Here is a 21,157-nt window from a genome sequence, read left to right as displayed (position 1 = left end):
TTTAAATAAGAAATAAGATTCACCGAGCTTTTGTTCAGAGCAGAATAAAGTGGCTGTAATAATAAGGTGGCCATATTAACAGCTTGTCTGTAAGGCGGGGTTCTACTGTATGAAGCCAAACTGGGTTTTCCAGAGGGGAGGGGAGGGGAGGGGAGGGGAGGGGAGGGGAGGGAAGGGGGGATTTTCAAACCAAAAGATGCGCAGTGTGTGAATATGGATATTTTGTAGAGCAGCACATTCTACTTATTAGTTGCCATACTTTTCTTTAATGTTTTTTTATGAGAATTTTGTTGTACATCAAACAATTTGTCTTTTACCATGTAAAATGATGATTTGTGTTATTCTCATCACCTCTCTACTTGGTATTGTGTTGGTTTTGTGAGGAGAAATTTGATATTGACCTCTGAAACTAAAGCGTAAACAAAACATTAGATTTAATGTGCAGTATGGCAACTATATTTCTATCCTGCTAGCTTTCAAATATTCTGTACATATGAATCTGTTAGGACATTCAGTGGTTAAGTGTGTGCCAATCTACAGTGTTAAAACTCTTAGTTGCAACATCTTGCAAAGCTTATTTACTGAAGTGTGCATTTTACCGGACACTTGTGAATATTTTTTTGTTACTTGGTTGACCTGATTTGGTCCTTACTTTAAGTGTGAGGCATATTTACATTTGTTAGTGCAATGTCCTGATAAACTGATTTTTCAAATGAATGTTAATGCCGTATCTTTGATTAAAAATAAATACCTCGTAGTACTTCTTTAGATTCTCTTACATAGGTATAAACTAGATAGGTAAAGGGGGTTCTTGTATGACAAAGATAAAGCCAGCAGAGTTCCAGAAGGCAATATCCAAAAATACCCTCACTGGAAGTAACAGAAGAGACTATATAACATGTGGTAGAATTGCTTCACCTTGCCTCCTCCAATGACTACCCTCCCCCCCCACCCCCCCCCCCAAAAAAAAGGGGGAACATGGTATGTTCCTCTCCCGCCTCCCCAGTCCCCACCAGCCAAAGTCTCAAAAACGTTATGTGCTTGGCTGGTTCTCCACAGGTATACCAGCATAGAACTCATTTGCCAGAGGACAACCAGTTTATTTCCCCTTGCTGTGTCCGTGTCCCGGGGGTTACTCACTTATATGGGCTATATAGGTATGTGTGGCCCCAAAGGTTATGGCTTTTCAGCTATTTTGGTCATAAATAGGGCATAGATTTTGGTCATTTTGGTCATAAATAGGGTGATGTTTTTAGAAGAAGTTACTTTTTCATCTATATAGATAAGACCATCAACAAAAGCCCTTCATAAACTACGTTTAGGGCATAAATAGGGAATCCAATTATTTTTGTCAGATCATACAAAGGGTAGGGAAAATCGCAGATTTTGGTCACAAATAGGGTAAGGGTTTTGGGAAGCGGGCCGCACACCCCCACCCAATTTTTCCGGGAGTACCACCCCAGGATCTGTGTGGTGCTACCCTACCCTTCCCCTCTTTTATTATCATGTTTGTAAATAATTGTATTTGACATAGTTTACCTAATTTCTTGGGTACAACGTGAAATCTCAGCTTGTCCTCCAGGGGAGGAGGATCAACACAATAATTTGTCAAAACGTCTGAATCGCTCGGTTCGCGGTTCGCGGTGGTGCTGGGCCTCACCTTCACCGAGAGGGACTGTGACGAGAACTTTTCACAGTTTCCCCCAGGGTAGGGTGAGTGTCACCCATCGCTGCCAGTCGAACTCAGTCGAAAAAGTACACAGGTGTTCGGGAATTTGAAGTGTATTTTGTAACTATTTTACTACATAATGGAGGAATTTCAAGTTCCATGAGATATGTAGAGGTAGGTGATTTGTTCCTTGTATTTTAAGACGCGAATGAAACGCTTGTTTCAACTGATTTGAACCGAATCTGCCAAGATAACTCCGTGTGGCTTCGCATGATTGCATCTCTGGATGTATGTACGCAATAGTGTGTTTGCTTTCAATTTCTTCCCGAATTGTGCTTACAAAAGCAAATCTCTGCAAACTTTACTATCCGCGTTGTCTTATCACTCTAATGTTTTGTTTAAGTTGCTACAGTTGTGATATTTATTCGTCCTTTGTTACGAATCCGTGTCCAAAACAATTGGGTTTAGCTCAACCTCGTTAGCTAATAAATATAAGCTTCAGCTTATATGCTGAATAAAAGCCAAGGTTGAAGAACACTCTGTTGGACCTCTTTTGAGTTCTCGCCCCTTTAGTTCTGTTTACTTGGATTCAAGGTGATGAATGGGTTGGCGACGTCCCGTGAGTGATATTTTCCCGTATTATGACGAACACAGTCTAAACTTTGCCCTTCACTCACGCAGGCAAACCACTTGATCGTGCCATTTTTCCTTCATTTTATAGAATTTGCAATAAATCGAGACTTCATCAAGAGCCAAACCGACGATGGATTTGTTGTTTTATGTGTAAGTACAATAGTACTTGAAATATTTGGATATGGTGGTTCGGAATGTGCATTTACATGTGTCCGATCCATGCCATAATTACGTTCAAGTTATTGTGGATTGGAGGTCCCCTTTTTACCGTGCTCAAGCTGAAGCTAATTGCAGATTTAAGTTTGAAAAGATTGCAATATTATCATAACATTTGGCTACGTGGAGCTCTATAGTGCAATATCACAGAAAGTATTAAGTCCTCAACTAGGCTATAAAGTCATTTTACAAATCAAACTTTGAAGAGGAGGTAAATATTTATACCCACCACTTCCATTAACACTGTACTGAACAATGTTTAAAAAATTACGTTATTTCCGACAGTAAACTGACAAATGGTTGGAAATTTCAAAATCTCTGCTTGGAGGTGAACTGTACTTGCATGAAAAGCACTATTCACTTGTGTGGTATATATACCTTAAATATAATATTATCAGTGCTTAAGCAGCTTAAGTTTATCTATATAACAATTAAATTTAATAGATAATCTTTTTTGTAAAAGTGTCTTACCCCAAAATTTATTAAAACAAAATGACCCCAGTGCTTGCTCAAACACAAACTGTTCACGCTAGATTGAAACATGCCAACCACTTAACTTAAGGTCAGTTTTTCTATATACCTCTTTTAGACTATTGCTAACCTATCAACTCAGGCAAGGTAACACCACCCTTTCATGGTTGTAGTAATTTCACATATAACTTTGTATAAGGTTTCAGAGATGTCAACCTGAAAACATTTTAAACTCAGCAGATCATCGAGTTTATCTCTTCTCAATCCCTAAACACTTAGTACATAAAAATATTGAGTTCTGTAGATTCAGTCGTGTAAATGCATTAAATATCCTGCAAAAGTCCCCAAAATTGGTCAAAATCAGAGTGGAAAAAAAGTTCTTTAAACACACTCCTTCCTATGCAGGAGATTCACTGGTCACCTGTATGGGAGGCGTGGAGGTTTGGTCTGTATTTGGTTGACTCCTGGACAATCCGGAATAGTGGGCAGAGGTTATATTTTTCTACAGTATGTAAACATATTTTCTGAGGTTTTCTAAGAGGGATAATTGAAAAATGGGTATGTGGGGTTTCCAATTTGTACATGGAGGCAAACAGGATTTGATCTTTATCAACTATATACGCAAGTGAATTTTTTAATTTACATTTAAGATTGCTAAGGTGAGATTAACAACAACTTCACATTGCTAACTTTGAGACAACATTTTTCTTTTCTTCCAGGATAATAATAGTTGTTATAGTTCTCAAGCTCATCTTCTGGATATTTTACTTCTATGCAAGAAATCGAAGACGGCAACTGTCTCTAGCATTGAGACAGCAGGCACAACCGGTGAGTGTGAACCTTCAGTTGGGTATTTTATACATTTCATTTAAAATAGATAATTGCCCCCGTATAGGTGATCTGGTTTTTATCACAGATTTGGGATCGTATTACCACATATAAGTTGGTTCAGTTCTATTGTTGCGTTCTTTAGTTACAGCATGTTAATTTGTAAGTATGGTCGTTGATCATCTTGGATGTTGAGTTGTTACTCCCCCCCCCCCCCCCCCCGCCCTCCCTTTTTGTTATTGGTGATATATAATTATTATAATCGTAGTAGTTAGCATGCTTCGAATTAGTTTTATCGTGTTTTTAGCTCATGATCTTTGTAGCTTGTTATGGTTATTGCTTAATAAACTTATTCTTTTGGCCAAACACTGTTTACTGTTTTTGTCTTGGGAGCATAAAGGGGGGAATTAATCCTTGATGGCAACTGGTAGAGTTACCAATAATTCTTACCCCATGAAAACTTAAACAATGCTCTTAAAAACGTACAGAAAAGTTCTCAAACTTTCAAACCTAGCACACACAATGTCGTTTGCACAGCGTCAAATATTGCAAAAAATGTGGATATGGCTTTAAAGGCTGTGTTTAAAGGCTGTGTTTGGTTCGCAAGGTATTGTCAGTGGTAAAATGTACAGCCACCATCCCATCTCTTTTTCTACAGAGGATCAGTGTTGCCTTCCTTGTTATTCAAATCTATCAGCTTTAAAATTGGAACTGTGGCGATGTATTGGACTATAAACACTGGCAAATTTTGTAACTTTTATTTTCCTCAGATATTTTGTTATCTTGTTCCTCTGTCCCCCCTATTTTGCAAAAAGATCAATTTGCGACAAAATTCCAATCAAGGAGAAAAGAACTACAGAAGCTGTGATGCTGAAGAAGATTCCAATATTAGTTTTTGTAATGTTTTTAACAACAGAAAGAGAAAAACCAAAAGTTTGCATTTTTACATCTGAACTTGATAAATCCTGACATTTTTGTGTTCTTTGAGGTGGAGCAATAAGTCATGTCAGTGAGTAATAGCGAGAGAGCCTCAGTAGAAATATTTTACTTTATTTTTCAAAATGTCATCTTATTAGCCAGGGTACATACCGTAAAGGTACAGTAAGTCTGCATGCGAGCCAAGTGACCCATAAGACTGGTGCTTATCTCCAGTTTCAGTAGCATGAAGCTGCTAGGAGTATTTCTCATACGTAAAGGGTTTGATTTGTAATCTTAGAGTACCATTATGGTACCTTTCACCTGTATCAGTACCTTAGTTTGTTTTTCCATCCATTTCTTCCTTACTAAACAACCGTTTTTCTTATTTGAATAATTTCAGGCTCCTCAGGGTCGCCAATTTGAGGAGGAACCTGCAGTTCCACAGCCAGCATATGTTTTTACTGAGTATCCATTTGGACTAGATGATGCACCAGCTACCTTTCAAGTTCCTCCTGTTTATTCAGAGGAAGATCCTGTCAAACGGGATGAGCCTCCACCTCCATATGTGAATGATGATGATACAGAAGGACTCATAGAGAACCAGGAAAATTGACATTAAAAGTGTAGATATGGAAGAGTTTGTATATATACACATCTTGTAATTTTGTCACTAGATAAAACTTAAAATAGCAGAGATGTAAATTAAAGGCACATGTATGCCTATTGCGATTCTGGATCAGGACACTACCATGTTAACTGGCACTACAAAAGATGCAAACTACTGCCAGATAGCAATTTACATGAGAAACAATTCTATCTGATATTTGTAGCCACTAAAAGGTTTAAAGCCAAAGGGTGGGGAGGTTCTAAGAGTAATTTTTCACTGGCTGAGTGAAACAAAATAAGTGAAAAATGTTTTTCTAACACACAGCTGGGACCTGGGTATAGATCATGCAACCTGTGGGTAGGGCAGTTGTTTCTGTTGCGTTAGCCGTTGTCGACTTTCCTGCCCACTCACCCAAAGATTTTTAAGTTTTTATATAATGCCAGTATATTATACAAGCCTTGAACTCTTTTCGTTACTTCCAGTCTTCAGCGTAATGTTACTTGTGTTACCTTTGATTTCACAATTATGATCAGGGGGTGGCAGTCAGCTTGACATGGCTACCAATGGTGTGTGAGAAAAGCTCTAAATATATTTGCCCACAAGATCTAGGAATGCGTTCTTGTGAATTGGGTTTTTGAACCTTCTTCATTCCTGGTTGATTAAAAGTTTCACTGATTCAACTTTGATCATATTTGGTAGTGATGGTGCATTAACGCCTTTGCAAAAGCAAATTTACAACTCTTTCTTTCATAACTTGGTCTATAGTTAAAGGATTTATTTTACAGCATGTAGAGAACACTATTTTCTTGTGGGAAGCATCTAGCCTGCTCAGGTAGTCAAACACAACACATGATTTGGCTGATCTTGCCCCCTTGCAGAGCTAGCCATACAATAATAATAATTAACAGCCTGAGGTTAGCGGACACAAACCCCAAATAAATCAGAAACGTGGGCGGTTGGCGGACACACCTAGTGAATGAATTGGGGTGATAGTGCACTCACCCAGAGAATGAAGCCCCCCAACCTAGCTGCTTAGGTAGATAAGAATAAGGTGGGGTAAGGGACCCACCTAGCCTGACGCAGGCGATAGCTAAGTGGAAGGTGTGCACCCAGGCCAGTAGTCCAAGTTTATTTATAGGGAGGGGAGGGGGGGTAGAGGAGAGAAAGGAAACACTGTACACTAGCTGAGAAAAAATAGCCGACGTGCCTAGCGTGCTACTGGTACAAAGACTGGTGTAGCAAAACATGTTCATGAGTACTGTTTGTTGACACTGGATATGCAGCAGATAGTAAAACTGATAATGTAAGATGAGCATACAAAAGTAATGGATAGGATTAATACCGTTGACATGAGCCTTAATTGTTGAACTACAGTTTGATATTAGTCGAAGAAAATAAGCATAGGGTTTAAATGTAACATGAACGGGTGTTTAATGTTAATGTACATACAAGACTGAATATTGAAGTTCATTTGTACCCTGTATTAGAGACCTTTAGATCCATATTTGCCACAAACGTATAACTGTGGTTTGAGGCTAGACATTTGTTGTGTGCTGATTTAAATTGAAGTAAATGGGACTGAATAAAAATCATCCTGTTAATGCAATGGAGATTGTTAAAATAATGCCAATTTTGAAAAAATGGTTATGTTTTTTTGGCACGTGTAGCTTTCTAAAATAAAGCAGCATAAAACACACATTCAACTTACATGTATGCCACTATTGGATTTCCAGTTAGGATCAGTGCCTTTCTACAAACAACAACCAAACGCTACCTAATTGCTTCTTTGCCTGAAAAATATAACCAATTTGTGGAAAAAAGGGTTACTTTATTCATTTTCAGTATTTGTATGTAGTATAAAATGAAAGTCAAGGTAATAAAGCTTGAGGTAAATGACTTGTGTGAAAACCTACCTCTTGATGTTCAAAACATGACACCTCTAATATCATAATCCTTCACTAAAAATTAAGCCTGGTAAGAATATTGATATCAGGAAGGAGAACTTGTTTAGGAGTTTATACTTTGGCCTCTAGGACTGAGAGTTTTCTGAATCCAAATGTAACGTTTTTCCACAATAGTATATTTTAGGGATATCACATTGTACACTTGAACTCAGTTAGCCCAATGTAGCATTACAGAATCAAACATATGGTTTTTAATTAGAGTCTTGCATGTGGTAACTATCAGTAGATATTACTCTAAGCCTCATTTAGTAACGTTAATAAAAAAAGAGAGCTTTGTAATGTTTTATTAACTTTAGGCATGTATATTTGAAGCATGATGTTAGAGATGGATCCTACTAGAGCTGTAATTCATAAGCAGGGTGCAAAGAAAGTTGTGTCTAATAGCCTGGGGTTGGTGGATTTTGTAGTCGCGCTAGTTGATTCTTTTAGACAAGTGAAGTTCTTGGAAAAATGTTTTGAGGAAATTCAAATTACTGTATTTACTTGAGTAAGCACCACGGCACTTATTTTTCACACCTCAAATGCAGCACTTATTCAAGGGAGGCACTTACCGGTATGTGAGGGCAGTGTTTATTTAAAAAGTGAACATGACAAAGAAGTTTTTTCTTTTAATTCAAAGATACATTTTTAATCTGTGATGTGAGAAAATATAACAGTAATGAACAGAAGCATCTTTTTATTTTCACCATCTGTCCCTTTGCGCACTGTGTCTTCAGTCAACTTTACCATTGAGTCAACTTGATCATTGGTGAAAATAAATTTCCAATGCCGTGTTAGACTCCACTGTAGACCGGGCTGCAGTGCGTGCTCTGGGGCGGTGCTTATTAACTTTTATATCCCAAATGTGGTGGTTATTTGAGGGTGGTGCTTAATTGGGGATGGTGCTTATTTGAGTAAATATGGAACCTGTAGAACTATTGTAAGAGATCAACATTTGGGGCGCTAGTGAGAATGAATTTCAGGCTATTACATCATAGTTACAGCTTGCTGTTAGAGCAAGCCGGAAAATTATTTTTCTTTTCACCCTGATAACTCTCCTTTACAGGAGGGATTGAATTTTTCAGTGGACACTAGGGATATCCATGGTATCCACTGTATCAGAATTACACTTAGTCTGACATGTATCAACTCCTTTCCGAGTTGTGGTAACCCTTACATTTACAATGTACAGCCTGGATCATGTGTACTACAGGCATCCATGGTTGAGTGTCCCTCAGTTGATGCCCTTGGTTGACCCTTGATCAATACTCGATTGATACTCGGTCGACTTTTTGTCAACACCTCGGGGACTCTCGATCAACACTGGATCGACATCTCAGTCAACAGTCTACTAATTTTCGATCAATGCATGAGCCGATCGACACTCGGCCGACTAACGACTGACTGTTGATCTAGTGTCAATCAAGTGTTAATCACTGAAGGTGTCAATTGGGTGTTGACCAAGTATCGATCAGGATGTCAATCGAGTTTTCTTTGAGATGTCATTCGGATGTCAATCATGGGTCGATTGAGGGTATCGATCGACACTCGACTGAGCATGTCTTTAGTACACATGATCATATAGCCTTACTTTAATTTTACAATTATCCGATACAAACAGTTTGTAGAATGGTGGTGTACATGATTATGTCTAAAGTTCTAAAATTTGTACATGTAACATCCTTGTTGGCCAAAACAATGTATTCACTAGAGAGAATTTGAATAACTAAGTAGACTTTAATAAAATTTCAGGTCATTAATTTTGTTATTATGTCCAACTATTTCTCATTGCTCTTTCCAAGAACATTGTTGGAATTTGGCAGTAATAGTATTTTAATAGTATTTTTTTATAGTGAGGGTCTCCTAGCTGACACTGTGAATTGTAATTCATTTTATGTGCTGTTCAAGATTTTTCAGTTCTTGTTGCTTCTGTTGGTAAGTTTCCCAGGGGTGCTCCCGTATATAGACTATATAGGTATGTGCGACCCCAAAGGGTATGGTTTTTCAGCCGTTTTGGTCATAAATAGGGTATCGATTTTAGCTGATTTTGGCCATTTTGGTTGTAAATGGGGTATGGTTTTTGCACTGTAGCCTTGATATGGGTATGTTTTTAAGAAGCCACTTTTTCATCATTATCGAAAAGAAAATCAACAAAAGCCCTTCACAAATGATGTTTTAACGTTGGTCTAAGCTAGGGAACTAATTATAATGCAGGTCTGAAACAGAGTTTTGATTTTAGGGTTGGGTCATAAATTGATCGGGTCGTAAATAGGGTAGGGAATGTCACAGATTTTGGTCATAAATAGGATAAGGGTTTTTGGGAAGCGTGCCACACACCCCCACCCCAAATTTTTTTAACTCAATACACAAGTGAAGTATTTTGCTACAATAGCTGCAACCTGTGCCAGCAGACATTTATTCAGATGATACCTATAGCCTGCAAATGCAGACCCATTTCCAGCTGTCACTCTTCTCCGCCGAAAAATAAGTGACATCTGGAAATACCTCTGTGTTCACAGGCTAAGACACCTGGAGCAAAAATGTATATCTTGAAGTCTGCTTTACCCTGTGATATGGGAAGGTGGTTGGGGGGATATCTTGCAATATGTTGGTGTGAAAGTGAAGTGTAAGGCATACCCATAAAGCTATAAAATATTCAAAAATAATGTGCAGGTCCGGAAATTATCCACACCCACACTAACGATGGTTATGGGAAAATCCAAGGGGTTAGGAGGTGTCTTAATATAATAGCCAAATTTTGAAAGGGAAAAACTGGAAATTCCGGGTGGGAGGAGGGATACAAACCAAATAGCCATCTTTGGTGGAGGTACATGTATGGATATTTTCTGGAACCACACAGTACATAATTATATGAGCTGACATGACATATTGCTTAGATGAAACAAACTGAGTTTTCATGAGAATGATGGTGATGACAATGTATATGCTGAGCTGAAAAAGTTAATTCAAAAATCGCAAGTTTCTCAGCAAACCACTGGTTTGAATCATTTCTGGTTTACCCTTTTCTGTTTTCTCATCGACCTCTCTTCAATCAGGGGCATGCCAAGGCTGATTTTTATTGAGGTGAAGCATGAACATTAGAACTTGGTGCGATAAAGGTAGCTAAGACAATATGTATATGTTTATAGCAAGTCAATACATATTCTTTCTCTAAACAAGGTGCATGTACACAAACGAGTGTATTTAATTCTAATTGTGGCCACTCCATGTTTGAAATAGTGTTCACAGCACTCCATTTTCTCGTATCAATATTAGATGGTTGAACACATGGATAGAATCAGGAGAGACTTGGACACCAGCGCAAAACAAGAGACTTGACGGGGTAGGAAGTGGGGACTGAGAAATTTGTTTCATTTGGCTATCCTTGCTTGCCTCCCCGCCCCCAACCTGCGTGCTTCACACTCACTTAGCTTGCTTTTTCTTCTACCTGTACTGAAAAATAGTCGAGAGGCTGTGAACAGTCTATGTTTGAAACAATAAAAATCTTCTCAAATTGCGATTGTATATAATATATATAACACGAAAGACAGTGTTTGACAATGTTTCCAAATGAGAAGAGAGTTGAAAATACGATGCATAGCAGAGTATTTTTGACGAACTTCAAGGTGTTTGGAAATGTGGTCAAACACTCTCTAAATCGAAACTAAAACTAAGGAGAAAATGGAGAACTAAAATCATAAAAATCTATGCTAATTAAGATCAGATATCAAAACACTGTCAAGGTCATGACTTCCTTTGTTTAAACTTAATGAATTATTAATGAGTTTCAGAATATGTTTTGCATAATTTATAGGAAAAGTAGTCATTAAAAATTCAAGTGCGTAGATCTCAATACTTTCAAGCTTAAATAAAGTTGCATAGTGAACTTTGTCTCCATGGGCATTCTGTAGAAACTAATAAATATATGACGGAACTCATTATCATTAAGTTATGGTCATAGTTTTTAGTTCTTGGGAAACAGCTGGACTACAGGTGAATGTATTGAACAATTTTTCGGGATAAATATTCTCAAATAACTGTGACCAAATGGACTGGGTACCTGATGTCTAAAAATAACTAGGGAGAGATGCCCTTGGTAAATAGGACCTATATGGTATGGCATCTTACCCCTCATGTTCTCTTGGTGAAAGGTGGCCTGTATCCACGTAAGTAAGTAAAACCAGTATGCCTTGAGTTCTCCTTGGCCCCGGCCCTAAACAATTATGACCAATTATAAAAGCAATAGGGAGGCGTGGTGGCCTCATGGTGGTCCATGGTTAGTGTGCTCGTCTCCGGATCGAGCGGTCTGGGTTCAAGCCCTGGCCAGGGACATTGTGTTGTGTACTTGGGCAAGACACTTTAGTCTCACAGTGCCTCTCTCTACTCCTAGTCACTTCATGCTATGGTAACCGGGATAAGCTCTGGCCTGATGGACCACTTGGCTGGCATAATTCTTGACTACGCCTTGGGTTTGCATAGCTGTCTTGAATTTAAGATGAGGCCTTAATGCAAACATGGAAAAGGTGTTCTATTGCTTAAATCGAGCATCGCCTACATTTCAGAGTGGGTTAAGGTTTCAAATTTATATAGCTGGCATAGCTTGAATAGAATTTCCAGTGGGGTGGGGTGGGGCATTGAAATCCCAAAGCCTTCCTGGAGGGTGTAGATTAACTTTCTGGATTGACACATGCTACCAAACAGATTTTGTTTCATTAGAAACTTATCACCTCATGTTTCTGGTATAATTTGATGCATTTGCCCTGGCATCAGGAATGCTTTGCATTATCCAGTCCCCATCAGAAAAAGAAAAATCTCAGTCTACTTACTAAAGGGACGGACCATTAGAAAAGTGATGAGGGTGGGGGATCAGACTTTTTCAGCTTTCAGGAAGTTTTTTCATGTCCACTACCTTTGCAGGATTTTTTTTGGGGGCAAAGTCTCCTGTGGAATTTTTTTTTTTGGTGAGGGGGACAGGGGGAATTGGAGGGGGAAATACTCTACTGCGGCAATCTTAATCTTGACTCTCAGTCTCTCGATCACCACAATCTGAATGCCTGCATGGAACAGGCCCCAAGTTCAAAAAAAAAATTCTTTTTTTCATTCACACAGTCATCTTGCTTTCCAGTCAAAATTAAACTCAGGGGAAACATAACCAAGTATCAGACACATTCAAGTGCTATAATGTCTAAAATGGGGTTGCATTGCTTTTTTAGTTTGATGTTTACAGGGAAATATCAATTTTATTGATTCATTACCCTTGTAATAAAATTCATTCTTGGCATGCAGTGGATCAATGTTTAAGCTAGGGTTCTGTGAGTGACTGTCTGGTAGCAAGTATGGGGCCAAAGGAGTATTCAACTAGGGATGGGGGCATGCCACTCCCCCCCCCCCCCAGAAAAGTTTGCAAAATTGAAGCATTTTTGGTGTGTTTTCCAAGAGTTTCAGCTGATAAATTTAATATATCGATTGGGCTTGAATGATAATATCAAGAAATTAAAACTGCAGTATAAAGGTGGCTGCCAAGTTGCCATTTCAGGTGGGTACAGTTTGTAAGCCCGATAGTACAATTCACTCTGCAGGATTTTTTTTCTCCACTTCTTCTTTGCACGATTTTTTCTTTCAGTTACCCTCCCTTGCATGAATTTTTTTTTATTTCCCTCCCATCACTTTTTTAATGGTCCGTCCGTAAGCGAATAATTTCCTTTTCCCCACACACCAGGGGAAGACGCTCTCACTCTTCCAGGTGAGAGGGGCTTGGCACTAGCTGGATTCAAGATGGCGGTAAGTTTAGTCTTTCTACGTCCCTTCGTAATTTTTGACATTTTTCGTGGAATATTTTGCCCGTATTTATGATCTTTACCAGTTATTTTTGAAACAATTCAAGACTTAGGAACAATTTAATTCTGGAAATTCATTTTTTGCCAGGTATCCTGTCCGTTTGTCTTCAAGCTTAATCGAGGCTTTTTTTCCTCTTTTTATTAAGCTTACGTGTTCTTTTGGTTGTTTTTGTTTATGCTTTGTGATCGACTTGTTTTATCACCATTTATAACGTCCAATGCTCTTTTAAAGAATCTGGCGTTAGGGGGTCAACTTTTCGAATACAATACTTATAAATACACCTGCAACTCCCTTACCAGGTTAGATATATAGGTAACTTTTGGCTGAATGGTGGATTGCATTTAATAAGCTCTTTTCTGAAACTGAGTATTTGCTGATCAAACGAATGTTTCTCCTCAGTTAAACCCATCCAATCCATAGCTTGAAATATTTAAATTTATATTTCTCCTTGTTCCATACATTTCTTTTAAATATGTTTGTGGCTATGAGCCAGGGTGTATTCTGCAAACCCTCCATGGTGAAGATACGCCAAGGAAGTTTAAATTCTGTGCCACGCACCTGTCAAGCGGCCAAAGTCCCATGTCAAAAATGCTATTTTAATATGCCATCCCAATGCGGCTGGGAACATTTGGCTCAAATGGATCCTATACAATGCCTGTTATCAGCCAGGATGTGGGGGATAAAGATAAGTTAAGAAGCCATAGTTATCATGCCAAGTTGCCTTGGGTAGTTAAGCGTTTATAAGCAAGCATCAGCAAATATTATGTGCACGTTGCTATATGTTAGAAACTCTGATCGCACGCCGGTACACAGCATTAAATTTAAAGGCCACACCCAAGATCTTCGGCATAACCTACCCTGAATGTACCCTGGTCCATAGGGTTCTTTTCAATATGTTTATGAGTATGAGAATTTGGTGATACGTCATAAGTTGATAAAATACTTATCCTTGTCATTCTTATTGCCTGTCTTGAAGTGTTTGTTTTGATTTTGTTTGGAGAAACTAGTTGTTGACCCTGAAAAAGTTATGAAGATGACTGCTTTTCCCCAGGGGTAACTCCTGTATAGAAAGCACAGGGGTGCTTGTTGTACCTTTCAGGGATTAGAAAAGCAGTTTTGGTACCTCATAGGGTGTTCAGCCCCAAGAGGTCCACAGCGGGAGCTTTTGCATCACCATTCAGGGCACTGAGCTTAAAAAAGCATGGCAGGAGATAATGTGTTGTTTTACAATTAGTACCTCTCAGGGATGAAAACATTTCAAGACACTCCTAGAAAGCAGGATCTTGGCACCTCTTAGAGGTTTTCCGACGAGCATACCCCGTCCTTTTTATATGGGAATCCACCCTGGGCATTTTCACATAAACTGTTTATTTGCTCTTTTATATTTAACAACAAAACAACAGCTTCAAAAGACAAAACAGCAGCTGTAATTTAGATCCAGCTACAGGCCCCAGGGTCAATACTATACTTACCAACTTTTTCTGTATCAGATTCTTGAGAATTTTTTTTCAGAGAATATCATTGGTAGTGTCCTTTTTCTAACTTGGATCAAGTTTAGATATACAGAGGACCTCCAAGGCAAACAAAAACTGGTTTGAAAAATCGGGTAGTAAGAGAAATCCGGTGTAAAATGACAGTATTTGGCTGAGGGGAGGGAAATGACATTTGGTTCAAGTTATCTGAAGCTGAAGGTTCAGAAAATCGAGTGTTTGAGAAATTTGGACTCCACTGTATCTGAAAAGTGATTTGTCTGAATTTTGCAAGCTGAAATCTTTTGTGACCCAGATTTGAAAAATTTTTGTGTTTTCCTGAGAACAAAGTCATTGATAACCCCAGGTAAAATCAAGTGTACACAGTAACATATCTTGTTGTGATGAAATTCAAAGTAATGTAAAGAGCCTCTTCAGAACTCAAGGCATTTATTTCTGAGCCAAGAGAAGGGGCATTACTCTAGAGGGTACCTACATGTATTGTTTAATGATCTGAATAATATTAAGTATTACAAAATTATTGACTTCACACCTTGCCTTGTAGCCTAAAAAACAAGCAACCAAGGGGCAAAAACAAATTCTTGAAGAAAACAACAAAACTCTGGATTTTTATGCCAAGGTCATGATAAGTATTGAGGTAAGACAGTAAATAAAATGTTGGCAGAACTGTTATCAATGTCTAAATTTATAGGGCAAGTTAGGAGAATTTGATTAGAGGTAAATTCAATTTGCCCTCTTTTGCATACTCTTCGTGAAAGAAGCTTGTGAAATCCTTACCTTTTTACATACCTCAGCCTGAAAAAGGTATCCCCGAGCCTCTCCATTATAGAGTCCATTTTAGGGAGTATCCCCCGCCCCCTTGGTGCTGGAGGTAACCTTTTACGGACAGGCTTCAAGTCATAGAGGCCAGCATAATGTTCCGCAGTGTGTGACTGCTTTCTGGCCACTGTAAACTTTAATATTACCTTTCCCTCTGCTTCTGCAAGCAGATTCTACCTTGCCTATCATGAGCATCTTTTCATCAAGTTTTTATATTGTTAAAAAGAGGTCAACTTAATCAAGGATGCAATGATTTAACAACATGTTTGTTATGCCAACTTTGTTATCTTTTTTTTGCAATGATCAATTAAAATACATTGATTGATTGATGTAATTTATCCTCACTTCAGGTGACATACATTATCTTCAGATTCACTTTTTTCAATTTCAATTCAAGTTGGTTTTCATGGGTAAGTTCGTACCTGAGAATAATTTATTTGTTTAACTCACTTCATTTGTGCTTGAACTTATTAATATCATTTATGTGACAATGGAATGGACTTGATATTTAATTAATTTTATTAGTTCCAGCTGTGAAAATGATATAGTTAAAAATAATCTTGTCCAACATCTTTGCCAGGTCCTGTTGCTAATTGTCACAGCACTTTATAGTGGATTATACAAGTTTATGGAATCAATGGCAAAGCCTACATATTCTGAATCTGGAGCGCTTATAGATGGTGGAATGGATCTTAATTCAGAATCAGGGACTGCAGAGTATGTGATAGTAAATAGAACACTGTTAGGATAATTTGATAATTTATAATAGACCTGTCAATTTAGTATTTTTGTCACATTTGTCAAGTAATAAATCAAACTTGAGATAGTAATTTACCACATTTCCAAACATTGGGAAGAGAGGTAAATATTTAATGCACAGTGGAGTATTTTTGAGGTACTAATAGAGGTGTTTTGAAATGTAAAAAACAATCTTTCTTGATTGTTTAAAATGTCTCCTAAAATGATCATAAAAGTAAGGACAAAACAGAAGCAAAATCGTTTCAAGTAATGATTTCCTTTGTTAAACTTGATGCAGGAACTGTGGACCCTTATTTGTTAAGTTTTGTTTTAGAGATTTCCCGGTGGTTTTTTAGGAGACGGTTGGGGCTGGGGGGGGGGTGGGGAGGGGGGCCTTATGTCACCAAAACCATTCAGTTTTGGCTCCTGTAAGTTGACAAGACAGGTCTGTTATTAATCAATCTTCATTTGTCCTTTTTGCTCCATGCAACACGTAGGTTCTCCAGCTGTATTAAACTAAAACCCAAACAACTGGCCAATCATCTTACTGAATCATATTGATCATCTTTATTTAATCAATCTCTCTTTTAGAAATTAAACAGTATCAATCAAAACTCACAGCTTAACCTTACAACTTGTCCTTGAATGCATCAGAAAAAATGTAATCCAACTCTTGATTAGTTTTTCATTTCATGCAGGATTTGCTGAGCAAAAGGGTAGACAGTAACATTGTGTTCCCCTTGAACATGTTGCAAAATATATATATTTTTTAAATTACAGTCCCCTTCGTCCACTTCTATTTCTCGACTAGTCCGCCTGCTAGTAACTAATGGGCTAACTAACGCTCAATTACAGCAGTCATGAAGAAACTGGATCTGAGAGATTGGCAGAAATCGAGACTACATGTAGCTAGGCGGGTGGGGGAAGTGGAGGGATGTATTCCCCAAAGCTTTTTGGCAGGGATGTGCTAGTAACTGCTGAATATACATGCAGTCCTGGAGGCCTTAGTGGTCTCTGGTGAAGTCGTCTTTGTCTGGCTATAATGGGCATCAATTTTGTTATATGATTTGGATATGTAGGGTTGTCTGATCTTTTGTTTTGTTTTATTGCAGACATGTTAAGGACCTTATTATTCTAACAGTGATAACTCAAGGCCTTGCTATATTCACAGACTGGATGTGGCTTCTTATGCTTCTGGTGAGTGCATTGCTGATCGTTGAACGTCTGGTTATTTGATTTTCTGTCATTTCTTTCTCTTTGAATGCATCCAGACACGTTCATCCCAACAATGACTAGCGCCTTGCTTCCATTCAAGACATTGGCACAAATCTTGGGACAGGGGGCAGGGTTTTCATTAACTTGGCTGGGCACCGAGCAAATTGACCGGCTGTGAGGACGATTTTGCCGGCCTGGTTTGACAATCTAGAAGAAAGTGTTTCATATATTATAATTTTCAGTTCAAAACGTTTTGCTGGCCCGTGAAGATCAGTTACCCTCCTGCTGAAAACGTTAATGAAACGCCTGTATAGGTCAGGAGAATTGAAATTATGCCGCCCGCCCCCCCCCCCCCCCCCTTTGTCTCCTGGGTTTTGCTTTAATATAAATCTGCCTTTTCTATTCATAATTTTATGTTTGATAAAACTTAATGGTCTTTTCGGAGGAGCGAGGCAGGTGCCTCACACAAAATGTTTTGATCGTAGCTCTCAAACGTTCTGAAAATATTGTTCATACTTGTCAAACCTGACCTGTAAAGTCTGTACCTTCCTTGTTTTGTTTCATCTTTTCTTCTGAAAAAGCTAGTGAATATTGGGTTGCAAAGAAACTCGTGAAGTGGCGAAAGAAGACAACGCAGTTTCTCCTACCATTCCTTTTTCGCTACGTGACTCCTAGCTTAATTTCTTTCCTTGTTTTTAGAGGACGGAAGACTCTGACACTAGGGTTGTAAGTTACAAGCTAAGTAATGCGGTAGCATATTTCAAAAAAAAAAATGATGACCGTATTTACCGTGGAAGACGAATATTAAAATACGTCTAAAATGAATGCTTTAGTAATCAATTAAAAATAATGATATATAATTTATTTCATAGGTGAATTCCGGCACACTCGTTTTCTTTCTTTATCTTTCACTACAAAAATTTCTGGAAATTTTGGTTGTTTTCGTAAATCGAAAGAGCTATTTTGATTTGCCGACAGATTATTTCCGGCAAGAAATGTCTCATATGAGTGTTGTTTAAAAAAAAAAAAATTGAAACGAGGAAACATTGTTCAAAAATCTGCTGGATCATTATTTCCCAAAACTGTTTCCTTGGGAGCAAGTGAGGAAACATTTGTAGCGGAAGTAAAACGTTTCTTGGAAAGATATTAAAAGGCATTTTGGCTACCGCAAAACACGGTAGCAATGTTTCAGTAACACGTGATCTTCGTAGTACGAAGCTCTCGGACTAAATCGAATTTGATTTCACCAGCCAATGTAACAGACATAACCTGGCTCGTTCCGCGAGCGCATAAGATGAACCAAATCCCGCACTATCGTGCCCCATGATTGGATACCCAAGGCGGCGAGATAGAGTTATGTTACTAGCTCTGGATTACCTGCTGTTTCCCGCAAGAAAATGGTGTTCTTTATGCCATATAATAAATCCTTTTATTATTGACGTTTAAATGCAACTACACGCGTATGTATCACCACTTTTGGCGCGTTTATTTGATTGTAACAACCATTCAGAAGTAGTCTTGCGAGAAGTTTGTGGTAAACCCTACACGCTTGGAACGCTGATTCAAGTGAAACCCACAACCAATCGCAAACAGTCCTCCGAGCGCTTCGTGCTTCATGCGTCACGCTTAGAACGTCTCTTCTGATTGGTTTATTTGAGTTGAACTACCGATGACAGTCATCCTTGAGCTTCGTGACTGTACAATCAGCAGATCTGAGCGAAACAAGCAATAGCACGCTTTTTGAAACTTGTACGCTGCACTCACTCGAAGAGACTTTCTTCATGTCCCTTGCAAGTAGAAATCGCTAGTAACACCTTTAGAAATTCGATGGAAAGGGCTCATCGAATTCTTTGTTTATATTGCGACTGATATCTGATTGGTCCATTAGCCAGCCAATAACAAGCAAACTTCCATTCTTCCTGCTTGTAGCTAGAAACGGATCTTGTGATTGCGTGAAATCCACGAGTAAGTTTCACTTGATGCGTTTTCATATCTTACGGATTTGTTTGCACTGGCGAGGATTACCAGATCATGTCTACTGAACAACTGTCAAGCTAGATTTTGACTAGAGAATTTCTTACGAAAAAACTTATCAAGGCGCGAAACGTGCGCTTTTGAATAGTATTTTTTTCATTATGTTAAGAAACGGTGGCTAATTTGCATGCTATTATTTTAGTTCAATAGCCCATTTCCGAGTTGCCTTAAGCCTCTCTATCAAAGGGAGGCCTGGTGCACAACTCTTCATCTGAAAATGAGTTTAATTTGCATGCGAATGAAATCGCATTTTCATATGAGAGCATGGACACCAAGACTCGCTTTGAGAAAGATGCTAAAGGTAATTCGGAAATAGCCTAAAGATTTAGTTTTAAAAAATACTCATTTTTTTCTCTGGGATTAATTTCAGGCACCCTGCAGGGCTATATACTTGTTATGGGTGTATATTCTAGCCCCGTGGATATTTGCCCAACCTGACGAGACAGAAGTGGACCCAAAGAAACAGAAGAAAATGGAAAGAAAAATGAAAAGAGCTGGAATGATGTAAGCTATGAAGAGACGTGATGGTCAGATAAACAGTACTTCTTCAAAAGAAACACGCCGCACTGATTTGAAGCACAGAATATTTTTTTTTATTTGTGCGCTTCGTACTTTCATCTTTGTAAACTGCTCCAAGACTGAAGTGGCTCTTTCAATTGGGCAAGAACATATCACGTAACCTGCCCAGCAATGTCCCCGGGGAACTACTCTCAGTAGACACCTCGAACGCGGCCGCGCCATGCGCCTTGACATTGCGGAAAATTTTGTGGGTGTGTCGCGTCGACTGGAATGATGCTCATGGATTTCTGCAAAGCGGAATTATTTTGCCTTTTTTCAGTCGTGAGGTATAAGAAAATACCTATTCACTGGATCTCCAGGCAACATTAAATGTCAGTTACCTTCGAAGCTCGTCATTGGTACTTAGTGATAACGACTTATTTGATACGTGGGAAGAAAAAGTACTCGTGGGTAGCTTTAAAGAGTGCGATTTGTTTTATAGATGCCTTGAGCGGAGTTATTTAGTATGTAAATGTTTTCTGGCGTCTCACTTAGAATATAGTCCGTCATTTGATATTTTTAATATTTATGTCAGAAACACAAGGTCTAGAACTGCAAAGAACTCCTGCTCTCAACATGTCCTTTCTAGTTAACTCGGCGTCGTTCGTTCAGGTGGGAGAATGTTTACCCATTTGAAATTGTAGTGAGAAACCCACGCACACAGTTGGAAACTCCTGATCGTGAATTCCCGCACGCCGTTTCTTTGCAACAGGTGAAAATCAACAGGTGAAGTAACAATTTAAGATCTGACCAAAGTGAAACAGGCGTTGAAAACAAGTCACCTGGCCTCTTTCGTAGGCTTCTTAAAAGTGCATATACCATTAAGTCCAGACTGCACTACGTCGGAGAAATTTGAAAACAAAACAATCAACCGGTCATTTTGGGTTTGTGCTTGAAGAAAATAAAGCTTCGTTTTCAAAATGGTTTCCCTCCATACTAAAACGTACAGCAGACGTTTTCAAATTTCTTCGGTTGGAAGAGCGTTTTCGAAGAGCACCGTTTTGGAGACGGATTAGTGTGGACGGAAGGCCTAACCGGAGAGGTAAAGCTGCGTTTTCAAAATTCTCCGTTGAAGTGTGGACGGGACCCGACTTGACGTTTTCTTAGAGAACTTCCTCTTACACTTCTGACGACTGAAATAAACAAAATGCTGTTTAATTTGTAGTGAGCTTGGAAAGTC

At 38.6% G+C, this 21,157-nt stretch overlaps 2 protein-coding genes and 1 long non-coding RNA gene across 3 annotated transcripts; 2 read left to right on the top strand and 1 right to left on the bottom strand.

Moving 5' to 3' along the window:
- The first annotated feature begins 1,700 nt into the window (after positions 1 to 1,700).
- Positions 1,701 to 9,045, top strand: LOC110065884 (uncharacterized). Its single transcript, XM_020773051.2, has 4 exons — positions 1,701 to 1,843; positions 2,391 to 2,452; positions 3,709 to 3,817; positions 5,136 to 9,045. Exons 2-4 carry the CDS (start codon positions 2,433 to 2,435, stop codon positions 5,346 to 5,348), a joined length of 342 nt encoding a protein of 113 aa, XP_020628710.1. The 5' UTR covers positions 1,701 to 1,843; positions 2,391 to 2,432; the 3' UTR covers positions 5,349 to 9,045.
- Positions 9,046 to 13,012: 3,967 nt separating this feature from the next.
- Positions 13,013 to 21,141, top strand: LOC110065858 (transmembrane protein 208-like). Its single transcript, XM_089298798.1, has 6 exons — positions 13,013 to 13,066; positions 15,158 to 15,250; positions 15,783 to 15,842; positions 16,013 to 16,149; positions 17,283 to 17,367; positions 19,790 to 21,141. Exons 1-6 carry the CDS (start codon positions 13,061 to 13,063, stop codon positions 19,925 to 19,927), a joined length of 519 nt encoding a protein of 172 aa, XP_089154924.1. The 5' UTR covers positions 13,013 to 13,060; the 3' UTR covers positions 19,928 to 21,141.
- LOC149106332 (uncharacterized) lies at positions 16,715 to 18,060 on the bottom strand. Its single transcript, XR_016210019.1, has 2 exons — positions 17,916 to 18,060; positions 16,715 to 17,592 (listed from the first exon to the last, which is right to left on the bottom strand). It is a non-coding gene; the product is annotated as an uncharacterized LOC149106332 (long non-coding RNA).
- Positions 21,142 to 21,157: the final 16 nt, after the last annotated feature.

This window comes from Orbicella faveolata, unplaced genomic scaffold, assembly GCF_042242905.1.
Source record: "Orbicella faveolata isolate gen_17 unplaced genomic scaffold, um_ofav_v1 contig_3, whole genome shotgun sequence".
Taxonomy (NCBI): Eukaryota; Metazoa; Cnidaria; class Anthozoa; order Scleractinia; family Merulinidae; genus Orbicella; species Orbicella faveolata.
This window is presented reverse-complemented; position numbering and strand designations above follow the sequence as displayed.